Here is a 24,080-nt window from a genome sequence, read left to right as displayed (position 1 = left end):
TCCGGTGCGGGGCCGTCCTTCCCCTCCTCCCCTGCGCTGGGCCGGGCGCCACCAGACGGGCGGCACCGCCGAGCCGAGACCAGCCCGCCGCCATGGCCCAGCCCGCCAGGCCCCCCGCCGCCTACCCCAGCCAGAACGGCGGCGGTCAGCAGCCCTACAGCAACGGTGAGTGCGGCGCTGGGCCGCCCCGGTGGCGGTAGGGGGACGCGGGGCCCGGTCCGCGGGAACGGGGCCTGGCCTGGGCGGGGGCCTGGCCGGGGCGGCTCCTGCCCTGTGGCGCTTCCCACGGCCCCAGCCTGGCCTGCGCCCGTTCTCCCCGGTGCTGCGGGGGGCAGCGGCGCGGGGGAGGGGGTTGGTGGCCGCGGGCAGAGCGGTGGGGAGCAGGTGTCGGGGTGCCGGGAGCCGGGGCCGCCGGCGGCCGCGGGGGCTCCCGGTGGGTTGGCTGCTCGGCTCGCTGAGTTTACAGCCCGTAGGAGCGGGCGGGATCCGTGGCGGCCCCGGGGACAGGTCTGTGTCCGGCTTCAGCGGTGTCCTCACCGCATCGCAGACACCCGGTGTCCCGAGGGGAAACGCAACTGAATCAGGAAACAAAAAAATAAAAAAGAAAAAAAGTAGGGAAGCCCTGGGGGCTGCTGGACGTGGGAGTCGCGGCGAAGCTGCTTGCGGGGCCTGTCCTGCCCAAAGCGTTACCGAGAGACATGCAGAGCTGTTTACCAGGCACGATAAATCTTCATTCCTATCTCGTCTCACGACAAAAGCGTCCCTGTATATGTTTTTGTGTGTCTCGACTTATGAATAGGCAAAAGTGCCTTTCAGAACACCCGTGTTTGCGCTAACGAGGTGAAATGTGTGGCAGGAGGGGCACTGGACGGTGTTTCAGCCTGTACCCCGGCCGGGGACACAGCTGAGGCAGCGACCGGAGCCTCTGACCCTTTGGAACGGAGCTGTACATGTGGCACCCGCTTATCGCTGGCAGGGGGGGGACCTGGCTGGGCGCAGGCTGCAGCGACGGGATTTTATCTTGTCATTCACGTAAAACTGATATTATCTCGTTCCGTGTGCTACAATCCGGGAAAGTCTTGATGAATATCTTCCTCTCAAAATAGATCTTTTTTTAAAGCGAGATATTGAAGGTGAAACTGGATAACTTACTGGCCGGCCTTCTAAGCTAGGAAGAAAGAAACACAAGGCGAGCCTTGTCTCTGTATCTATTTTCTTTGTAAGCATGGAAATCTCTGCTGTTGGAAGTATTTAGTGATTTCACATGTACAGACAGCATCCTCTGTACTTGGTTCCTTATTATATACTTCTGTGTTTCAGTACTTGCACTGCATTATAAACAATTCGGTTATAATAAGATCTTTTGATTTTTCTGCTTTCTGCATGGGTAATTAAATGGTTTGACTTGTCAAACCCCCTTCCTCCTTCACAGGATGCTTATTACTTTTCCTCAAAGTCATCTGCAAAATGACATTTTACAAACAACTGTAGAGTTGCTTATAGGGTCAAGAAAGTGGGAAGCGTCTGAGTACAGCCTGAGGAATGAGCCTCTGTTCTGGAGAGCTCGCAGGCTAAGCAGAGAATGTACAAAGAGAACGTTTGCTAATGGAGTCCCCGAGTGGGATGATTTACAGACTGGCATCACTTTACATTTCCTGATTTCCCTGTGGTCGGATTAAGCTCGTAATGGAGGTTCTGGGGAGGCAGTCAGGAGGAGGAATTTCAGGCTACCCAGCTGTCAGGTGTATAAAAAATAAAGAACTGAAATTTCAAGTTATGCAAATACAGTGTAAAAAACAGTTGTTATGGTATGGTATGTTATGGTTTGGGTTCCAGACCTTTTGAATAAATTAGATTATTCAAGCGTGGACTGTTCTTAGCATCATTTAAAATCTATGTTGAGAAGGTGCTATAATCCTTGACCTTTACAGTAAAAATAAAGCTTTTCAAAACAGTCTAGAGACTACTGAGAGTGCTGTTGTGGCACTTGCAGTGATCTATGAGGAAAGAAATGATGAATTGTTAGATAGTTGTCAGCTCTTCCTCTCAACTTATTGCTTGCTTTATTTGTTTGCAGGTAACTCCCCACGCTTGCATGTCCAGCGAAGGCAATAAATTGTCCAGGAAATTGTTTAGCATGGAGTATCGAGTTGCTTAGCAACAACCTTCCTCTACTTCATTTATTTTTTTTAGTAGGATCAGTATTCTGTATTATTTTAACTGCAGATTACTAATTTGCTTTCCAGTTAATAGGTTTGAAATGCAGACAAGAAGGAGAAACAATTCTTCTAGGATGTTTTGTTCTCCCTATGTGATATCTTAGAGTGGCACTTTGAGGTCCTGAGAAGCTTTGGCAGCTGTTGGTTTTGGTCAGCTCTCTGTGAGCCTGGGGACCAGCGGGTCAGACTCAGCTGAAGTGGGCACTGACGGTTTGGTTGGGATGCAGCTTTCCAGTGTGTTTATCCTCGCATCTCCTGGGAGCTTGGAGAGGTGGCGCCTGCTGAAAGTAATGTGCTAAATAACTGCCTGGGAATAGATGACAGTGAAATTCTGTTTGTAAGAGAAGGTCACTTGAGTCCTAGCTTCCCATACTAATATTTGGACCCATCATTTTATAGAACCATCGGTCAAACTTCATATATATTCCGGTGCCATTCCTGATCTCAGGAACGTTAAATGACCTGGTGTTGCTGTAGAGGTGTCTTTCGCTGTTAAGTATGTGGCCTTTCTTGTGTTACTGACTCACCTCCATGATCTCCAAGCGTTGGTGGTTTGGATGCCATGCAGGTGGTCCAACTCTTCATTCTGCACTCAATTCCTTGTTGGTTCCTTGCTTTGTGGGACAGCACAAAAACACAGCAGCAGTGTTATAGGTAAAGCTGGAGAACCTATGTGCTCTCTGATAGGCCTCAGTAAAGAGGTCAGGTCAAGATGAATACCTGGCAGCACCAAACCAGCAAGTTCTGAAAAGTTTTTGTGGACTCTGAAACCCTTTGGAAAGGGTTTGCACCCCTCAGTGTTGTTGCTTTAGTTTTGTTGGCAGCTTTATGCAGGCTTGTCTTGAAAACATGAACTGCCCGTAGGCTATTAAGACTTCTAGTTGTGCTTCTGACTAAAAATCAAAACTAAAATTTGGAACATTGTGCTGTGATGAATTCAATTTTTAAAGCAAAGTGCCATAGAAAATATTAATATCAGGTTGGTCAGTTTGGGGTTTCACCTCACTTCCATTACTTTATCCTCAAACTTATTGCTCAAGCAGGGAAAACAGTATGTAAGAGAGCACTTCCCATGCTATGACTCCTGCCCAGGCTAGAGAGTCATGCCTGAAGGCAAACAATCAGGTTATGAAATTAATTTATATTTGTTCTGTGTTTTTCTTATGGCTTATAGTAATGTTGTTATATCAGTGTATGTGGTGATGCCATCAGGAGGCCAGGCATCACATAAGAAATCACCGTTCTTAAAAGTTAGCAAGTTTGATTTACAGTGGGTTTTGTAAATCGATTGTTGAAAACCCATCTGACACACTGCAGGGTAATTTTTGAAGGTGAGTCATTTGTTAGCATTTTTGTGTTTGCAAGCTATTTCTTCAGACATCTTTGGTTTTAGAGAATTATTACTAAGATTTATGAGCAGCATTTTAAGGACAGTGGCATATAACTGGATTTCCTAACTGAAAGGCAAGCAGCATATTGAGATTAATGGGTGGAGAATAATATGGTATGTACTTTTTATGCACAGACAACAGAGGCAGTGAGGATGAGGTCACTAACACTGTAGTACTGCCTTGCCTGTGTATTATCCTGGATATGTACGATGCTCAATGAATTTACAGCTGTCTGTGAACCGCAGCCTAAGGCTTTCTAGGGAAGGAGGGGCTGAATGACCAGTGCAGTATTTGTCCTAAGAACTTCAATGTATTCAGTGTTTAGCTTAATTTATTGTCAGAAAGGCCTGAGTTCAAAGTTGTTTTAACTTGGAAATGCGAACTTCCTCACCTTTTGAAATTTAGCTAGAATGTTTTAATAGGAAACCTGCCATCTTTGTTTTAATGTTAAATGAAATCCTGTGATTCCATTCTGATGGCAGCTGTTTGTAATACTTGTATGATAAATATATCAGTTCTGGCATGTTTTTGAAGACTGAAGTGGTGAATCCTGCAGGATTTTCTGATCTGGAAAATTAAGTGCTTGCTTTTATCTAGGTTTGAAAAAATGGTCCAAATCTTAACTAATTCTGGAAATCTGGAGAATAGTACAGGGTTGCAAAGAAAAGAATCTTAACTCTAAACCATGAAGAGGATCTCTTCTGCTTTGAGATGTTTAACCGTTTATGTGAAATGTCTTCAGTATTCAAACTGTAGATGGGGGGGAACCACAATACCACTGGATTGAGTAAACTATATACCATTGGAAAGTGGTTTAGTGATTTTTTTTTTTTTTTTTTTTTTTAAGAAGTCATGGCTGGCTGTGAGGTGCATAATCTAGTGTATTCTGCTCAGAAGGATTTAGCTTGAAAATCTATAGTCTCCCTTCAGAATGTCTGTTTTGTGGCAATGAACAACCTCCAGCAGTAGCTCTCTTGACGGAGCTTTTACCACACTGGAAATCTCACAGTATTCTGTCTCTCCGTGTTCTTGTGTAAAGCAGAAATCTGATAATGCTCTTGCTAGCGTTGTTTGCCGTTTGAAGAATTATTAGCCTTTTTTCAATTTATTTTCTTCAAAAGATTAAAACTCAGTGCAGCTGTACCAACCAAAAAATACATTAAAAGCACCATTAACCTATCATGTTTTATTTTCCTGATTAATGAATTACTTTATGAGAAAACTACTGGTCATTCCATCTTTGTGACCAGTTGGCTGCTCACATGAGTGATATGTGTATGAGTAGTTCCCTTACTAAAATTAACTGCAGAAACTTTCATAGATTAACTCTGTCACTTGAGAAACAGCATAGTGACCTATGCTGAAACTGGCTGTTGGTGTCTTTTCCGTAAGGTGAAGTTTAAGTTGACGTCAATCCTCAAGTGGAACTGAGTTATTAGCAAATGGATGCTTCCACTTTCGGTCTGCTCACGTGTACTACTGCCAGCCGTGTGGGTGAGCGCTCCACTTTGGTTGGCTCCTTTTTGGGTGTTTCTGAAGGCAGAAATAGTGTCGTGTGTGTATTTCAGTCCAGGAGGATGGATTGTGCTCAGGCACCAGAATGCTTGGTGCTTGGGAGGCTACTGTAAAACAAAACAAATATCTAAGTGTTGATAGCAAAATTCTACTGAATTCATGTCCCATGCAGCAGTACTTTTGTCACACCTGATTGTTTGGTTTTTTTTTTTAAAAAAAAGAGCTTGAAGACTAATAAAATCCTAAGGAAAGTGATTCCCAGGAACATCTCTTATTTTCAGAAGTGATACACACCACTAACTTTCTAAAGGGTTTGTGGTTTATTTTTCTTCCAGGTCCTGTTCAGAATCAGCTGATGCATTCACCAGATGGCCAGGGATATAGCCCTTCGGTTCCAGGATTGTATTCACATCAGACACCGGCGAAGGCTCCTCCCCATCAGCCTTCTGGACAGTACAACTATAGTGGCTCACAGAATGTTTCTCAATTAAACAATTATCAAGGACCTGGGCAGACTCTCAACAGACCACCAGTGGCACCTTTCTCTGGGTCACCAGTACAACAAACAGGTCCTGTTCCACAAGTGCTGCCACCTGCACTGCAAAACTCAGCTGCTATATCATCTGCCGGTAGCTTTCCTCCTGGAGCGAGCCCGCCAGTGCTTTCAAACTGGCAGTACAGCCAGAGCCCTGGGAGTCAGCCCGCTGGGGCCCCATCAAGCCATTTGGCTCACATGACAGGGACGGGGTCAGTTCAGCCACCGTCGTCGTTATCAGGAAATACAAATCCTCCAGGAAATTATCAATATGCTGCTTCTCCGGGAGGTCCTCCACTTCAGAACAGCTATATGAAGCCAGGTAACCATACATTTTTGGTATTTTGCCCATGCCCATTTCTCAGTGTTTCTTTTTTTTTAAAAAAAAAAAAAAAGAATTGACTCTGCGGCAGTGTTTTGCTTGTGGAATGAAGTTGTCAAAACAGATACTTTGAGAAAGTGCATATTGTAAATACTGGGGAGATTTCTTTGGGTTATAAGTGCAAGTTCTGTGCACAGGTCAGGCATTTCAGTTTGCTTGGGTGGCTGAAGCAGGTAACCCGCGAATGGTGTCTGGTTGTTCTGGGAAGCTGTTTGTGGGAAATGCTGTTTCTGTGTCTCCTTGGGCTGGCTGTTGGAGCATTGGCTTCAGTCAAGTGAGAACTTTGGGACTTCAGGGTTGAAAACTGTACCCGTCTTTAGTGACTGTGGTCTTTAGCAGTTTAAACCTAGTTAGCCTTTCTGTTCATCACTTAATTCAGGTCCTTCTCTGAACAGCTGCAGTCAGACTGATGCAACCAACTTGAGCACAGCCTGGAAAGAAAGCTGGATGTTGTGTCATGAAAGAGGCCAGTTGAATGGAAAGCTTCCTTCCTCTAAACTTGTAATTTGCACTACCTAATAGTAATTGTCAGTCTTTAGAAAGCATTTGGAAAGCAGGAGATGCAAAGAATTACCACTACTGCAGCCTGCATTCTATTTCTGCCGCTTGTGTGCTGGTATATGCAGTGGCAAAAACTTTTTCTAACATTAAATAGCTCCATTATGCAAGTGATTATTATGGAAACAAAGTTAATCCTCAAGTTTCCCTTTGCCAAACTGCTGTTTGTTGTTATAGAGGTTTTTCTTACTGGGCATGCAAATAGGAATTACATACAGAAATATTTTCAATGTTAAAGCAAATATTTTTTTTTTCTTACGAAGTGCTTTTAGCTTCAGTAGAGATTTTTCTTGATGCTAGCTTTTTGTTAGATGCTTGACTGATTTTGTTATGATGTTCAAACTGACTTAAGCTCACAGAATTTATGCAACTATTTCTGGCAGTTTATGGGAATAAACAATTAGTACTTTAGAGTTAGCGAGCAAAATGCTGAGAAATTTTGGGAAGTGGCATATGAAACGAGAGTGAGTGTCTGGTATAAGAGAATGCTTATATCCATTCAATGGTGAATCCTCCTGAGCAATTTCCCTGGTAGTTTTTGTGGAACAGTGATAACTGTTAAAATGAACGTAGCTTGTTCTTAGAACAAAGGTCTGCCAGCTCCAGGCCTGTGTGGCCAACTTGGGACAGCCTCTTAGACACAGAATCTCTTCCACGTCTATGGTAGTGTTGCCTGTGTATAGCAATTATTAATTAACTTTGCAGTAGCAAACACTAAGTGAACAGACAGATAACTTCACTGTGACTTTTTTTCCTTTCCCTCCTCCCTTAAATGTGACCATACCTTGCAGACTTTTGAAGTTGTGTATTTTGTGTGGTGGGGAATTTGTTAGTGAGCTGTCGTGTATGGCTTAGAGGCTTCTGTGCTGGGTTGAGACCTGGTGATGCTGGACAATTTGGACTTATCTTTTGAAAGGCTGATTTTTGTATTAAAATACATTGGTGTCTTCCTAAAGTTAAAGGGCAGTTATACTGGTCTCTGGAATAATAAGGAACAAAGAGCTGGAAGTGCTCTTAGGATTTGGCATTATTTGACAGGAAGAAAAGCAATTGGGTTTCTAACTGTCTGGGTGTGAAAAAGTCCTAGGATTTTAAAACAGAAGCAGTTAAAGACTTTCCTGTAACTTCTAACATGGAGGATTAAACACTTCAGAGCAAAAGATGGTTTTCCAAGAGAAATCTTTTTTCCCAAATAATTTTAGCAGCTATGGAATCTGTACATTGCTGTTTTGCATTAGATCGTTGAAGATGAGCATCATGTCAAAAGGAATCTGTTTAGACTCTTAGCAGTTCATATTCTCTGTCTAATATGGGGCTGTACTGTAACTTTATAAAGTCCAGACTTAGTAACCGAAGTTGAGATTCTTTCTGTACCTCTTGAAATTCTTACCAACAAGAGCACCAAAAAGAAAGAGATAATGGATAACAGCTACAGGAACCCACTATGAGAAGGGCATGACAGAAACAATCTGAAGTTGTGAAACTTTCTACATGCATATTAGGATTTATGTATGTCATGCTGTTTAATGTTTGAATAAGAGAAAAATTTAGATTTCCATCCGTGTGGTTTTGTAACAAAACTTTTGTGACCCTTTCATCTCAGTTAAACTCCTTCTAAAAATGAATCTCTTACAGGAGCTGCACCTCCACCAGTGACCCAGCCTTTAGCTCCACTCCACCCCCCTGCAAGGCCACCTTTGGGCCCCCCGCCAGTCGGTGGCCCACCATTGATTAGGCCGCCAACACTGATAGCAGGACCAGCTACTACACAGTCTCTGCTAAATTCAGCTCCAAATCGAGAAGGTAAGAAATAATTTGTTCTTTTTGTTGAATTTGAGCGTTGCAACTTGCTCTAATATGTAACGTTTCAAGTCAAGTACACTCTTCTCAAGTACACTGTTAGACTCAAATAGTAAAATTTATACTAATATAGCATAATTTTATCTGAATGGAGCAGGTAAGGACCTGGAAGGAAGTAAAATATTTCTTGTTGACAGTTGTTAATAAAGTAACAATAATTAACACTTCAAAATAGTTTTCTAAGTGCTGTTTAACATGTTCCTGTCTCCCACAGTTGCCATCTCTTTTTTTGTTTTTAGCTTTCTAAAATGGTATTGAAATTCTGATTTCTCTGCATTCCTGACTGCTGTGGAGGACATAATGTGTGTATATATAATTTTATTCTACAGGGAGATCTAAAATGCAAACCCTGCAATTCCTTGCCTGTTTACATAGCTGTACCTTATTCTTCCTTTCTGTTTAAAATCACTGAAACGTATCTTGGATTTGTTCATTTTCTGCAGGTAGTTAGTAGAGACTGTTAAGTGTCAGCTGTTAAAGACATATATGACTTTCTCTGTCTCTTGTGGGCCCTGCACAAATATGCTGTTGTTTAAGAACTCATCAGGGCTCTGTAGCAAACAGAGCTAGAGCTGTATTGTATTTACTGCCCCTGCTAGATGGGGCCATGTGGTAGTCAGCAGTTTTATTTTCACATATATAGTTTGTTCTGTCACAGCTGTTGGTTCCTTGCAGGTTCAGATTGACAGTTTCTGTGTGGTAGCTGTGTGAGTGCAAGAATAGTATATTCAGATATAGCTTAGTTTTGAGCATATGAAATGCATTAGAAACTGCTTTTGCTTAGAAAGTCTTTTCTTCATAATGAAGAGAAATGTTTCCAGGGCCCTGGACAGGTAGAAATGTTTAGTCTGTGAAGTAAGATGACTGCTGCTTACTAGCAAGATTCAGGATATAATGTAAGTTCCTTTCATTGGGTCATCTTTGAACATTTTAATGAAAATAAAAAGTAAATTGTGTACTGACTCCTCCTTAGCAATAGTATATTTAAACATAGCATACAAAAAGCTGTCCTTTGGGAGCACTCTCACAATTTCTAGGTTTTTCTTATCTCAGCTGGAATTTATATCTTGACTGGTATGTGACTGTATCGGAACTGTTGGTATTTGGTGAGCAGTACTGGACTAAGTGAATGTAATTTGATCTTTCCTTGAATTATCAGTGGAAAAAGTTCTTCAGGGAACTCAGTACCTACATTCCAGGGTATTCTAAAAACTGTGGCCTACAGACATTTCCTCTGATGAGGAGGATGCGTCCCCTGACACTTTACTGCATATCAGCTTGGAAGTTATGGTGAATATCTGACGTAATCTTCAAACATCATTCAACCAGAAGAGTAGAGACTTTTGTTTTCCTTGAAAAAAAGATCATGGGGCTTTGTGAATGTCCTTTGAGGTCATGTCAGCAGGGGAAGTGTGTGAGAAGAGAGGCCAAGATGTATATTTAATGCAGTTTCATCCTGGGACAGAAACAAAGTAGATCCAAACTACGTTGATCTTAATATTCCTAGGATTTCTTCACAGTTACCTCATTGCAACTTCTTAGTAACTTGTGAAAATTTTTACTAGGATTGTCTTTCTTAATAGGTGATGCTACATCTGCTGCCAGTGATGGATCCGCGGTGCAAAACAGCTATGATGCAATAGAAGGTGGTGGCCTCATGGGTAAGGCTTGGGGATGAAAAATGTTTACTATTATGTGACTTTTGTTAAGATCTGGGAAAGATCAAAGTTTAGGCATTTATGTACAAACATATATACTTGATTCGATGTCTGTCTTGAACCTAAGTGTGAAATTTGAAGCACTGACAGCATGTCTTTGCCTGTAAGTATGGTAAAGCAGTTAAGAGCATTTTACAAAATTCTCAGGAATCGTCAGTTTTTCACACTTGGAAACTGAACAACAAAAGGTCTTCCTGCTGTCGTAATGCATTGAGCAAGCTGCACTTCTTCAGCAATTAATTTAAAGTATTTGTCTTCTCTGCTTCTAGCAACTCCACATCCTTCTCCTGCAGCACCGAATCTTAAGATGAATAGAAGTGTTGGCTATTCTTACCCTGCCTTACCTCCAGGCTACCAAAATACTTCCCCACCCGGAGCACCGGGAATGCAAGCAACTGCTTTGCAGTATCCAGATGGAGCAAAACATTTCCACCAGGTAAAGGTTGTCTGGTTTCGATCTCATTTACTACCTGTGGTATGTGTGAGTGAAATGGAGTGCTGACTGGTGTATGTTGTGCATCTCTGAGGTGCTGCTTCTCCGGTTCACTGCTTGGTGCAGCGTTTGTTCAAGGTGACGGATGTAGCCTGAAATTAATGCTTTTGCTGACACCTTGTACCAGTTTGGAAAAGCCGTGTGCCGGCCCTTTCTGAAGTCTTCTATCCTTGAATCTGTTCAGAGTATTTATCTTAAAACTTTCAGCTGCTTTTGGCGTGTTTTTCTTCCCTTGAGTTGTTATTGTTAGCTGAAGTATTTGGTTTTTTCCCTGAACTTTCAAAGCGAACTGACCAACACTTTTGCCAGCTGAGCCTCTGTATTTCAACAGTTTTGTAGCAGATGTATGCTCATTTTTGCCTCTATTATGTTACATGTCTAAGTTTGTGCAACAACTAGTATTTCTAAATATATAATTGTAATACAATGGCAGTTAATACACAAATAAAACAAAAAATGAAAGGGAAATGTTTGCTTTTTAAATGAATGGCAGGTTTCATCCAAATAATTGGTGTTAATTTCTGAAATTTTATTTGATTCTAGCCTGCCCTGGGCACTGATCACTTAACTGCATCTATGGGTGGCCTGAGTCTACAGCAAGAAGGATTAAGACCTGTGAATCTTCTTCAAGAAAGAAATATTCTTCCTACAAGCCTCTTGAAAGCTCCTGTCCCGAACTTGCATGAAGACATCCAGAAGCTCAACTGTAATCCTGGGTAAGATTATCCATTTGCTGTAATCCATCAAAATAAATGGAAGTATACATTTCTACTTGTAAATGTAACTCTTCACAAAATATTTCCTTAATTTTGTGAGTAGAAAACATTGAAAACAGGCTTCACTTTGTGTTAAGATAAAGGTGGTAAGTGGTTTAAACTGTGGAGTGAGGAAAATTATTTGTGTAGAAAATACGAAGAAAAATACATTGCTTGCAAGGCAGCTATAGACAGGTATAAGACCTTTACAATACAGTGGGCAATGAGTATGATTGAGAAAAGATAAAATAGGAGTTAACTCAACTTCAGTGAGGTATACCAAAAAGATTGTGAATGCAGAAACCTCTGTATTGCGTGTAACCATTTAAAACAAGAGAGTAGATGGAACGTCAGACAAGCAGCTGGCACTTGGTTATTCAGGTAATCTCTGAGGAGACCAGCCAAACTGTGAATAAGCAGGTACTCCTGCTTTGCAAGCCTTTTGTGATCGATAAAGGAAATAACAGCGGCTTTGGGAAGTTGTTCATGCAAACAAGCTGGGCTGTGTTTGCAGAAATACTGTGCACTTCTGCACTTCAGAAACCACCGAGTTCTCAAGTCTTTAGAAATGACTGTGGGCTCGTTTATATTTCTATATAGTTTTAAGATAACTTTTTAAACTTCGCCAGTTCAGATTTGTATATAAGGCCACCTCAAAATGGTAGTCCAAAATAACACAGAATATGAAGATTTGGTGCAACTTTGAACATTGTTAGGCTTTAGTCACTTTGACTTGAGTGACTAAAATGATGCTCAGTTCTGTGTAAAGAGCCTCTGTGTAAAATAATGTAAGAACTCCAAGTATGTACTCTGAGCCAAGCTCAGACTAAACCAGAACAATTTGACAGAGTTGGAGAAGATCCTTTATCTGGAAATGGAAATTCACCATTACCAGCTGTAGAAAAGTATAAAGGATACTCTTTTACTATTGAAATAATATTTTTTTTAATGTGAAAGCCTCTGAAAATAACCCTTTGTCCTCCATGTAGGTTGTTCCGCTGTACCCTGACTAACATTCCTCAAACTCAGGCCTTATTGAATAAAGCCAAACTTCCTTTGGGGCTCCTGCTTCATCCTTTCAAAGACTTATCGGTATGACAAATATTCGAAACTTTAAATGCTGAAATATCAACAATGCCTTTATTAAATCCAGAGCTGGACAATGAATTATAAAAGAAGGTCAAGTATGTTAGCTAATCTTGGCCCAGAAAAATTACCTTGGTAGCTGACACTTCCCTATTCCATACAGATCATCGCAAATTTTCTGATTTTTTTTTTTTTCCCCAACTATTTTTAAACTTTCAAGGCTCACTTCTTAATCAAGAAAACCTCCCAGACCTCAAAAAACCCAGAAGCTTAGGTACAGCACAGCACTCGGACTGTGACAGAGGGTGACACATATAAATTCCAGTATTGCTTAGATAGATTTATCTCGTCACGTATCAATTGTAGTTATTGATTTCCTATACCAAATGTAGTACTAATTCTAAACTTAGATTAACAAAGTTAAAGAGGTTTGGATGTCCTTAGATAGCCAGGAGACTTTGAATTTAACAGTGCCTTTTTCTTTTAAACATTGTTATTTTTTGCAATTTAAGTAATTTTTCAAAGATGTGCTGGGGTTTTTTTCTGATTTTTCGATCTGTATTGCGTGTAGGACTTGGCCTTAAACCATCAGTGTAAAAGTCAAGACTTCAGAGGCTTGAAAAGGGAACCTACACAGTCAAATAGGTTAGAGCTCAGTTCTGGCCTGTCATCTTATTAAGGAATTGTAGCGGTGCTGTGAGGATGCAGAAATACTTTTTCCTTTGAGAAGTGAGCTTTGAGTAGCTAACCAGGCAGTACAGTGTACGTAATGCTGTTACCGTAGATGAGTAGCTGTGGTGTGGTGATGCTTTAAAACAGGAAACTTTTCTTTTTCAGCAATTGCCAGTGGTCACTTCAAGTACTATCGTGAGGTGCCGTTCCTGCCGGACATACATTAACCCTTTTGTCAGCTTCCTAGACCAAAGGAGATGGAAATGCAATTTGTGCTATAGAGTGAATGATGGTAGGTTTTAAACGTGCTTATTGCAATAAACTCTTAAGGTTAATGTTTTCCACCTTGGCCTTTGAGCCTGTAATATTGTTGGCCATATCAGTACTAGGGATCGTTGTCAATCATGCTGGGGCTGGGAGACACAAGAAGTGTTTCCCTGCCTAGGGTCGTTCTCCAAGAAGCGTTGCCCAACAGGCACAAAAGAGTCGATATATTTGTTTTAAAATGCAGCACAGCTAATACTAGTGTGAAATAATAATATATATAAACTTGTCTGCGTAGTTCCTGAAGAATTCATGTATAATCCTGTGACAAGAGTTTATGGAGAACCTCATAAAAGACCTGAAGTCCAGAATGCTACTATTGAGTTTATGGCTCCATCTGAATACATGGTAAGTCTTTATTTACTCTTAATTATTCTCTCCCTTTGTTTTATTTCTAAAGGAAAGTCAGGAAAAACCTTGTTATGGAGGATGCTTCCCAGCTTAGAACAGTTGCTGCCTCGAGTATATCTGAGAACTCCTGGGAAGAACTTCAGATAGTTCTCCATTTCTAAACATTTAGGATGTCAGAAGAGTTCTGTATTTAGAATATGTAGATGTTTGTAGATCTTCTGGAAGAAAACTATAATTCTAGAATTACCCAATACAAGACAAATGCATTTAGAGGTTTTAGCTATTATCTGTGTCGTGTTTTAATAGAGTTTAAGCTTGCCATGGAGTTATATAACTCAAATCTAATAAATGTCACTTTAAAAATTAAAGGTAGTCTTTTCTTTGCTCAGCTACGTCCACCTCAACCACCTGTGTACCTCTTTGTGTTTGATGTCTCTCATAATGCAATAGAGACAGGGTACTTGAATACAGTCTGCCAGACCTTATTAGACAATCTTGACTCGTAAGTACCTTTTCTTTACAATCTGCTATTTTCTTTACTCTTATGAGACTTGTTATAGACTTCAACATGCCACTGCTTCCTGTTAAGAAGAGAAATTTCGTAGCGCTGGCTCGTAATGGCCAATGTTGTATTAAAATATAGTGTAAAGCTGTAGTCTTTTTTCCATCACAGTATGAAAGGTAATTTTGAGGCATATTTTTCAATCCGGCTCTTTCCTATCTGCTTCACCAATCCCAAAAAGGAATGAACATCATGTTTATTATGTCTTTTGAACTGTATTTTTTAAAAGTTGAAGTTCAGATATGTATTTACTGAAAAGAATGCATATATCTAATGAGCTTTTCTTAAAATACATGCTGTATGAACTTACATAAATCCCACTTGGTATTTTGCAGCTTGTGTCTTCCTTTTCTTCCATTTCATATTACTCTCTTAAAAATTTCCTGAGCGTCTCCTAGATGATTCTACTATACCTTTTTTGGTTTGTTTTGGTTTGTTGGGTGGTTTTGGGTTTTTTTTTAACCAAAATGACTTAGTCAAGCTGTTGCACTATAGCTGTTAAGCTAACTACTGAGTAACAACCTTGGGCAGGTGCAGTGGATTTTTTTTTTTTAGAAAAAAAATGCACGCAGAAATGAAATTTCATCTTGCTGAACACCATATGTCTTATTTTTAGGCTTCCTGGGAACACTAGAACAAAAATAGGCTTCATAACGTTTGACAGCACAATCCATTTCTACAGCCTTCAGGAAGGTCTCGCTCAGCCACAGATGCTTATAGTTTCAGATATTGAAGGTATGCAGAAATAACTTCTGTCGTTAGTGTCTACTAATGACTGTTGGGTTTGGCAGCCTTTTTAAAAAATATATCTGTGGGAGTTCTAGATAGATCATTAGTCTCTCTAGTAATAGCTTTAGAACTAGCATATGTCTGTGTTCGTTTGTGAAGCCTCTGATGTCTGAGCAATGCTGTGGCTGTTCATGACTTTAGACATCAAGACAACCTTCCTAACTTGTAGTTTAATTTGTAAAATTATCTAGATTTCTCTTATGATACCAAATATTGATGCTTGGTAAATTGCTGTAGATTCTGTGATGACTGATGCTTAGTGCTTGTTCTTCTGCCTTTAGTTTCAAGTCACCTTTCACTGTATGTTATGGGGTAGGGTAGAATGAACACTAGGAAACCTTTGTTATGCGTTTTTGCTTAATAGTCTTGATTATCCTTCAACCCTGTCAATTGCTACTCTGACATGGCATTCAAGCCACAGGTAGGCTTATGAGGAAAAAAAACCCATAGAATTATGTTTTAATGGATTTACACACTGATACTGTATGCATTTTACAATGGGTATAGTGGTTGGCAAATACAATTGGGGGAAGCTTGATGTGTGTTTGAAAAATAACTTTAAAACTTTTTTTTCTTCCAGATGTATTTATACCAATGCCAGAAAACTTATTAGTAAATTTAAATGAAAATAAAGAGGTAAGAACTACCTTACCGTACATTATTAGTGACATTCATACAGTTTGAGATATGCTTGATAATTTCTGGATTACTTAATGCCCTTTAACACCTCCAGTTTAAATGCCAAGTTTGAGGTGGAAAAAAGAGGTCTCTTAATTTATCAATGTGACTCTAAACATTTGCCAACCTGAAACAAGACAACACTTTTGCTATGTTTTTTTCTTTACTCCCTTAATATTAGAAGTATTCATACACGTTTATGTATGTTCAGCAGTCAGCTCTATAAAAGAAGAAAACTCCTAGGACTCTTGATCTTAATATTTTTGTTCTCTCCATTGTAGCTAATTCAAGATCTGTTGAGGACCTTGCCACAGATGTTTACCAAGTCCCTGGAAACCCAGAGTGCTCTGGGGCCTGCCTTACAGGCTGCCTTTAAACTCATGTCCCCCACTGGAGGTAGAATCTCTGTCTTCCAGACACAGCTTCCATCTGTGGGAATGGGAGCACTGAAGTCACGAGAAGAGCCAAACCACAGAGCAACCGCAAAGGTCAGAAAAGCAAAAAGGTTGAGAGAACTGGCTAACCTGTTCTGTACATGCGGGTGGCTCTGGAATTGCCCGTTCTGGGTTACTTTTGTGGTTCTCTTGTTGAGCTAACCACCACTTGTTAAAGCAGTAGAAAGAACAACAACAACAAAAAGCTAGGCAGTGTAAACACAGATTAATGATCTGATTTTTTTTTTTTTTAAAACTATCACTGTAATTAGTGATAGAGAATCAATTGTAAGTGCCTCTGAAAACAGGCAATAAATGTGTTAATCTGTTTGGATTTCCTTTTTATTTTGTAATACTCTGTTGTTTTAACAGGACATACATTTGACACCATCGACTGATTTTTACAAGAAATTAGCCTTGGACTGCTCAGGGCAGCAGGTTGCAGTGGATTTATTTCTTCTTAGTGGACAATATTCTGACTTGGCTTCTCTAGGTAAGGCATATTAAGCTGTTTTGGGGCGTGTAACTCTTGTACTTTTGGCAAATACATAGAATCTACGTTAACATTTAGTATATGAACCTGATTTGAATGAATCTAGTGTGTCAAGTTGCAAATTCATCCTTGACGAGCAGTGACAGGGAATAGATTGTAATCTTGCAATCTTTCCTGATTTAACCTAGTTGTTTTCATATTCTCTCTTAGTGAGTCAGGATTCTTGTGATCCTGGTATAAGTGGCTGAAGTGCTTTCCTTGTATGCCTTTTAACAATCAGTGTAAACATCTTTAGAGGAAGCTTCATTAGCATTTAAATTTTTTTTCTCCATTTAACCAAACTTTCAAGTGACAAAGTATATGTCATTGCAGGCCAACGGAAAACACCTGAAACTACATACATACTTGAACATATAGTTGTGTTCCATCTATGTCTCTGTATGCAGGTCTATAACTGTGAAACAGAGCTATTTGCAGGTGTGAACGATTTAAAAATTGAAGGGAATATTGCATTCAACTGGTATATTGAAAGACCACAGCAGCAGCTGTCTGCACTCTGCCAATGTCTGTTGTTTTGGTTTCAGGTTGTATATCAAGGTATTCTGCAGGTAGTGTCTATTACTATCAGTCTTACCATCACAAACACAACCCTGTCCAGGTGGAGAAATTGCAAAAGGAACTGAAACGATATTTAACTAGAAAGATTGGGTTTGAGGCTGTCATGAGGATAAGATGCACCAAAGGTTTGGACACAAGTTGTTTTTTTTTTTTTAGGGCTTGGGGGGTGTGGAGGGGAAGTGGGTGTTTGCTGTTACTTGGGAATGTTTTGGTTGGTATTTTGACAGTCATTTAAGCTTTAATGGTTAAAAGACAAAGATTAGAAAAGTAAAATTCAGTACCAGGCATCAGACCATTAATTAAAGACTGTATTTACAGTATCTTTACTGGCATCCAAGTCCCATTTTACAATGGTTAAAACTGGAAATTTTGTTGGGCTGTTATTTTCAACAAGGGACTGTTTTTATAGTCTGGAGACTTACTGCTATGGTGCATTGATTTGACTTCCAAATTCCTGCTTTCTGCTAGCCTTTGTGGATTCTGTGGATTAGTTGTCTGTTTGGGATGTTCACCTTTCTTGAACATACTTGTTTTCATTGTGAAGGATCTTAACATCCTGATACAGAGCCATCTAACAGTGACGGCGGATGTGTAAACGGTGTCTGTACTTCATGACTAGAAAAATAAAATTGATTCAAGCCAATGCTGATCTTGTAGGTCTTTCCATTCATACCTTCCATGGGAACTTCTTCGTACGATCTACGGACTTGTTGTCATTACCCAATGTAAACCCAGATGCAGGATATGCTGTGCAGATGTCAGTAGAAGAGAGTCTTACTGATATGCAAGTTGTTTCTTTTCAGTCAGCTCTCCTGTACACGTCCAGCAAAGGTAAGATATACAGGCAGTTCAGCTGCATTAACAGTACAGTGTTCAGATGAGTCTTTTTATGTCCATTTATCAGCTGCAATTCAGTTGCAGTAACTTCCACAAACTGTTTTACATAATATCAAGATCACAGCTGTGATGGGTTACTGCATGTTGTTGATGTTATTGTGTCTTCTAGACCAAGAAGTTTTTTGGGAAACTTAGTTCTGGTCTGAAAATAGGTAGACTTCACCCAGAAACTGAGAACTAACAGTTTTTAAAAGCTGCTGGAAATGGCCTGATTCACCTCTTGTATGATAAATTAGATTAAATCTTAGTTTTCTTTTTGCTGTTGAGTAAACAGTGGCATTTCTTGTATTGTTTCATAAAACAGAAGTTACGTTTAGAGACTAAGGTTTTCTTTCCTTACAGGTGAAAGACGAATTCGTGTCCACACTATGTGCTTACCTGTTGTAACAACACTGAGTGATGTCTACCTGGGGGCAGATGTACAAGCCATCACTGGGCTGTTGGCCAATATGGGTAGGCATGATAAGAGCTTGTTTGGATATGTATGGATGATATCCCAAAAGCTTTGAGCCATAATCCTCTCGGGAGTAACATTAAAGGAAAAGATTCTCTCTTTCTAAGAGTGCTTTCTAAGTTGCAAACAGAAGAGGATTTTTTTTCAATGCTTGGCTTAGGCGAAGTGTCAGTGTAGTTGTATGTAGTCACCTCAATTTAGTCTGGTGCATCATCATGAGCCTCTGGATTTTTTTTCTGAATCACTTGTCTTGACTTCCTCTATAGTGTAGTAAAAGCTTATTAAGGTGCATGGAGGTATATGCTAAAATGAGAAAAGTTAGCATATGTGGTTGTATTTCTGCCAAGGGAGGAAAAGCCTCTTATTTGAGCTTTGTACTCTTTTTAGCTGTGGACAGATCAGTTTCTGCTACCTTGAGTGATGCTCGGGATGCCTTGGTCAACGCAGTGATAGATACTTTATCTGCTTACCGTTCATCAGTCCTAAGCATTCAACAACCTGGTCTCATGGCCCCCTTCTCACTACGGCTCTTTCCGCTTTATGTACTGGCACTCTTAAAACAGGTAAGAGTTAAATGGAAGCTGTGCAAGAGCATGATTATCTGCTTGGCATGTCAGCCTGAAGTAAAAAGACATTTATTTGGTGTACAAAATAGCATTTGTCTTCTCTTTCAGTATTTTTGTAGGATGCAAAATTGAAAAGTTGCTTGATTTAGACTGTTTAATAAAATGAGCCTTCCTGCAATTTGCCATTGGGGTTCTGAGTTATTTTACGGATTTGAGAATGGTCCTTCTTACACAGATAAAGTTATCTCAAGATAACCGCACCCCAGAATTTGATGACTTGAAAGGTCAATGTAGAACAAAGCCTATTCAATTGTTTCTCAAGCCTGGGTAGATAGCATGTGATTTTACAGGTGGTGGATGTGTGTTTGTATTTTGGAGTCTGTTACGTTATGAAAAATGAAGAGATTCGGAGAATTTTATGGAGCAAATGTATAAGGATAATAATGGATGGGCCTTCTGCTCTTGCCTGCAGAGGAGAGCAAGGGGATAGAGAAGATGTTTAAAGAATATCACTAATAGGAGTGAACTAGTTGAGAAGTTTAGAAGTGTGTACAAAACCAGAAGAATAAGTGGTATAACCAAGGGAATAGGAAAATATTAAAGACACCGACTAGTCTAGAGAATGTGGAAGAGTACTGGTAGAGTGTTTTTTCAAGAACCTAATTTCTGTGCATTTCTGGAAATGTAGATCCACACAGCAGCTCAGTATGGATTAAGAGAGCTGGCTGGCTGGCTGGCAGAGAGGTAGTTGGTTGCCTGTTCTCAGAAAAGGTTTAAAGAGTTTCATAATATTTGCTCAGTGAAAGTATTTTTTGATTGGATTTCCCTGAAGTTGTTTTAAGGGTTGGACAAGCTGCCTTTCTGTTCTAGAGAGAGTGTTCTGGTTCATAGATCTTGATAAGGAAGTAACCAGCATGTTGCTACTAGCGTGTTCATAAGGATGTTTGAGCTTTTTCATGTAGAAGACTCTGTAACTGTTTGACCCAGTCAAGTGGGAGAAGCGAGCCCTTGTTCCAGTTATAGCTGGGCTTTTTTTTTTTTTTGGTCCCAAGAAGCCAGGACTGTCTGTATCTTAATTGTAAATCCAGAATTACTTAAGATTCTGTAGATTGAAGCCAATTTTAAACTGCTCCAATACTTATTCTTTTAAATTCCATCAAGTAGCATTTTTGAGGTGTATGTTAGAAGGGAGATATTTCAAGATGCTTTTACCTCAGCTGTAGTGCTCACTAGAAAGGATTGATGGTGCAAGGTCATCTAAGTTCTAGAACCCAGAAATGGGAATGAGGAGAATTGTATAATTTGTATGTGAAACACTGAAGAGAACTATGGAGAAGTCAAATAGCAGTGGTAAAGTACCATATTTGAGAAAATACTTATGGCTCAACTCTAAGACTTCAAAGTAAGTTAGAAATAAACAATAGATGGTGTGATAAATTTAGCTTATCACACTTTGCTTTCACGGTCAAATTAAATGCCTGTTTTTTTGCAGAAAGCATTTCAAACTGGGACGAATGCTCGTTTAGATGAACGCATTTTTAACATGTGTCAAGTGAAAAACCAGCCGCTTGTTTACCTCATGCTTATGACACATCCCAGTCTGTACAGAGTTGATAATCTTACAGATGAGGTGAGTGTTTGCATTGCTACAATGTCGTTGTCTGGTCCAAAAAAGATTTGTATGATGTGAAAATAAATTTGCGTTAAAAATCTCACAGGTTTTTCACATTAACTCTGCATAGCTAAAATTTGCTGTTTCATATTTTCCCATTTGTTGCATTTGTGCATTTGTTGTTTGGGAATTCTGGAAAGGAGCTGTACTCTGGCTATGGATGCACGGGGAAGGTTTTTTCTAACTTTTTGCCTTGTCATTATCTTGCACTATAAATCACATGTGCATAAAGACAGTATAACATATGTTTTAGCTTTTTGTCCCTCTGTAGCTTCCTTTATTTTAAAACGTCAAAGTAGTTTTGTGAACAGTGAGAGAATGTTTATGTAGGAGCCTGGATAATTTTAGAAATCACATCTTTTTGTACATAACAAATCTGATATTCCAGTTCTAGAACTAATTAACTAAGTTGAAGTACGCCCTCTTTAAATAAAGCATTGAGATTTGTTAATAAATCAGACACTTTAAGTATGAGTTGCATTAAACTGAGGAAAAGGGTCCAGCTTCAGTATCCAGTGTAATACATGCTATTCTTATTTAACCTTTTGTTCTTGTGCCTGTTTCAATGCATCAAGATGTGAACCTCTGTTTTTCTGTTTGCTTTTTCCTTTAGGGAGCTCTTAACATAAATGATAGAACTATACCTCAGCCACCCATTCTCCAGCTGTCAGTGGAGAAGTTGAGTAGGGATGGTGCTTACCTTATGGATGCTGGCTCTGTAAGTTGTGTGGTGGTGGTTATTTAAAAATTATCTAAATTTACTTGACGGGTTCTTTCTGAGAACTCAAAATGTGCAGGAGACCGCTGAGGTGTAGTTTTGCGTTGAATTATTGTTGTTATTGCTGGGTATTTTTCAGGTAATGTTTCTGTGGATTGGGAAGAACTGTGGGCAGAGCTTTATCAGCCAAGTCCTTGGAGTTCCAAATTATGGTTCAATACCGCAGAATATGGTATGTGCTTGCTTTGCTGTATGCCAGTCATACAATCCTGCCAGAAATATGACCTTCATGAGAACTAAGACACCACTATTTGAATATTAGCCCTCTAGTTATCATTCACTATAAATCCAGATGCAGGGCAAGAAAGAATTTCCAATGCCTCTCTTGGAGTTTCTCCAGGCTAAAACTTTATAGATCTCCCATGAAAGCAGAGTAAGAAGAGGCTGGTAGTGATGAAGTCTCATAGAACTGTGGGAGCAGACTGAGAGTACTTGGGAATATTAAGGATGGTGGGTTAGTGGGAAATCCTTTGGTTTCTGCATTAAAACAGGGGTCGACCACAGCTCAGTTGTCACTGTGCTGACAGGTAATTGCTGATACCAGCATAGTGGATTTGACCGTTTCAAGCCCTTTCGAAGGAGACTAGACTAAAACTATCCATCACAAAACATATCTGCCTGAGTGTCCTTTATACCTGACTAGGACAGCGTTTGGGCTATTTTAAGCGTTCCTTTTACTGTTTTTCTGAAAACTATGATGTATGTATTAATATTATCCTTTGTCTCTTAGACACATCTCCCAGAACTTGAAACTGCAGAATCCATCAGAACAATAGCTTTCATTTCTTGGCTGAGAGAACAGAGACCTTTCTTTCCTATACTATATATAATAAAGTAAGTTTTTTAACAATCTTTGTGCTTCTTTAGGGACCCCTTAACAATGCATATTTAGGTATCATATACTGAGCTTTCTTAATGGAAGCTTTAACAATGGTGCGTGCTGTGCCTAACAGATTTGACAACAGATATGACTTGTTATGAGTTGTCTCCAATTAATTTCCATACATTAAAAATAGTAAATATCACAGAATAATCTTTAGCTAATGGCAGATAAGTAAAAAACTAAGTAAATGCTGATAAGTACACTTGTTGGGGTTAATCACAAGGGCTATTGGCTCTTTTCATATTTCCTTAAGCTCTTGAAATATCTTGCTTGACCTGTAGCTTTTTGAATGTCTTGCATTGTAGACCTTGGCAAATGTTTATCTCACTCAAACCCTTATATTTTCATTTTTAAGGGATGACAGCCCATTGAAACCAAGTTTTCTGCAAAATATGATTGAAGACAGAACAGAATCAGCCTTATCATACTATGAATTCCTCCTTCATATACAGCAGCAAGTGAATAAATGAAACACTAGCCTTTGGCTGACTTCTTTAAGGAAAGATTTTTGCAGTAAAGAACGATTGTGCTTGTAATATCTTCATTAAATCTGTGGCCTGAGGCAGTTGATGAGAAGTTCTCACTGTGATTTCAACGAACTAAAGCAAATAAAGGACCACATCTGAGAATCAAATGTGCAACTACATAATATTGTACCTTAAAAATCAAACTATTGGAACTGGTTGAGCACCTTTAATTTGCTGCAAATCATGTTTTTACTGTAAGTAGTTGCAGCATGAAGTACATTTACAAAGGCAATACCGAAAAGGTGAAATACATTTTGTAAAATAAAGAGTTCTTTGTTGTTCAAAATGTATATTTCTGTAACTCTTTGCCTTTTTTTTTTTTTTTTTTTTTTTTGCTGCTAGATATAAAACCTCACAATACTGATTATGATTTGCAGGGAAATTCTTTCTAAGTGCATCCAGTGATTACGGACAAAGCATCTCAGTGTTCTGCTTGATACTTAAAGTAGCAATGAAACAACTGTTCATTGTGAAACGAACAAATACTATATGAAGTGTAGAATCCAGTGCTTGGATTGGATTGTGGCTAATAGGACTAAAGGTAAGCTTAACCTGGACAAGGTGGCTGAATTTGTGAAAGCGTTTAATAAATCAGTATTCTAATTAAAAAAAATAGAGTGGGGAGGAGCGGGCCGTATATGAGGCATTTTAAAAAGTCAGTGCCTGAGTCAGCAGTATATTAGGTAGATGGCAAGCTTTGTTTTTCTTCAGTAAAAAGAATAGTTTTCATTTCAGTTTGTCAATGGTGTGGGAGGAGAAGGGCAAGGAAGGTTATCTCAGATTTATTTAATTAACGTTTAGAATACTTTTGGCTCTTGTTTACATTAACGGAATATTAGGCCCCTAAAATCTAGTGTGTCTCTGAAGCGA

At 39.6% G+C, this 24,080-nt stretch overlaps 1 protein-coding gene across 1 annotated transcript; it reads left to right on the top strand.

Annotated features, from left to right (window-relative positions):
- The first annotated feature begins 15 nt into the window (after nt 1-15).
- SEC24A (SEC24 homolog A, COPII coat complex component) lies at nt 16-23,317 on the top strand. The gene is made up of 23 exons (XM_065644013.1): nt 16-165; nt 5,461-5,982; nt 8,236-8,403; nt 10,044-10,121; nt 10,448-10,614; nt 11,215-11,387; nt 12,416-12,518; nt 13,350-13,476; nt 13,747-13,856; nt 14,249-14,361; nt 15,038-15,156; nt 15,791-15,846; nt 16,170-16,376; nt 16,695-16,815; nt 17,400-17,558; nt 18,091-18,264; nt 18,673-18,783; nt 19,172-19,347; nt 20,843-20,980; nt 21,636-21,740; nt 21,880-21,972; nt 22,531-22,634; nt 23,039-23,317. The coding sequence occupies exons 1-23, from the start codon at nt 93-95 to the stop codon at nt 23,151-23,153; spliced, it is 3,312 nt and encodes a 1,103-aa protein (XP_065500085.1). The 5' UTR covers nt 16-92; the 3' UTR covers nt 23,154-23,317.
- The last annotated feature ends 763 nt before the right edge of the window (nt 23,318-24,080 follow it).

Source organism: Caloenas nicobarica, chromosome 13 (assembly GCF_036013445.1).
Source record: "Caloenas nicobarica isolate bCalNic1 chromosome 13, bCalNic1.hap1, whole genome shotgun sequence".
In the NCBI taxonomy this organism is placed as follows: Eukaryota; Metazoa; Chordata; class Aves; order Columbiformes; family Columbidae; genus Caloenas; species Caloenas nicobarica.
This window is presented reverse-complemented; position numbering and strand designations above follow the sequence as displayed.

Bases quoted from the DNA above. Each gene is read 5' to 3' on its own strand.
- SEC24A (XM_065644013.1), top strand. From the start codon at position 93: ATGGCCCAGCCCGCCAGGCCCCCCGCCGCCTACCCCAGCCAGAACGGC. The intron at 12,519-13,349 runs GTATGACAAATA...TTTCTTTTTCAG, and splicing joins ATCCTTTCAAAGACTTATCG to CAATTGCCAGTGGTCACTTC. The intron at 19,348-20,842 runs GTAAGAGTTAAA...GTTTTTTTGCAG, and splicing joins TACTGGCACTCTTAAAACAG to AAAGCATTTCAAACTGGGAC.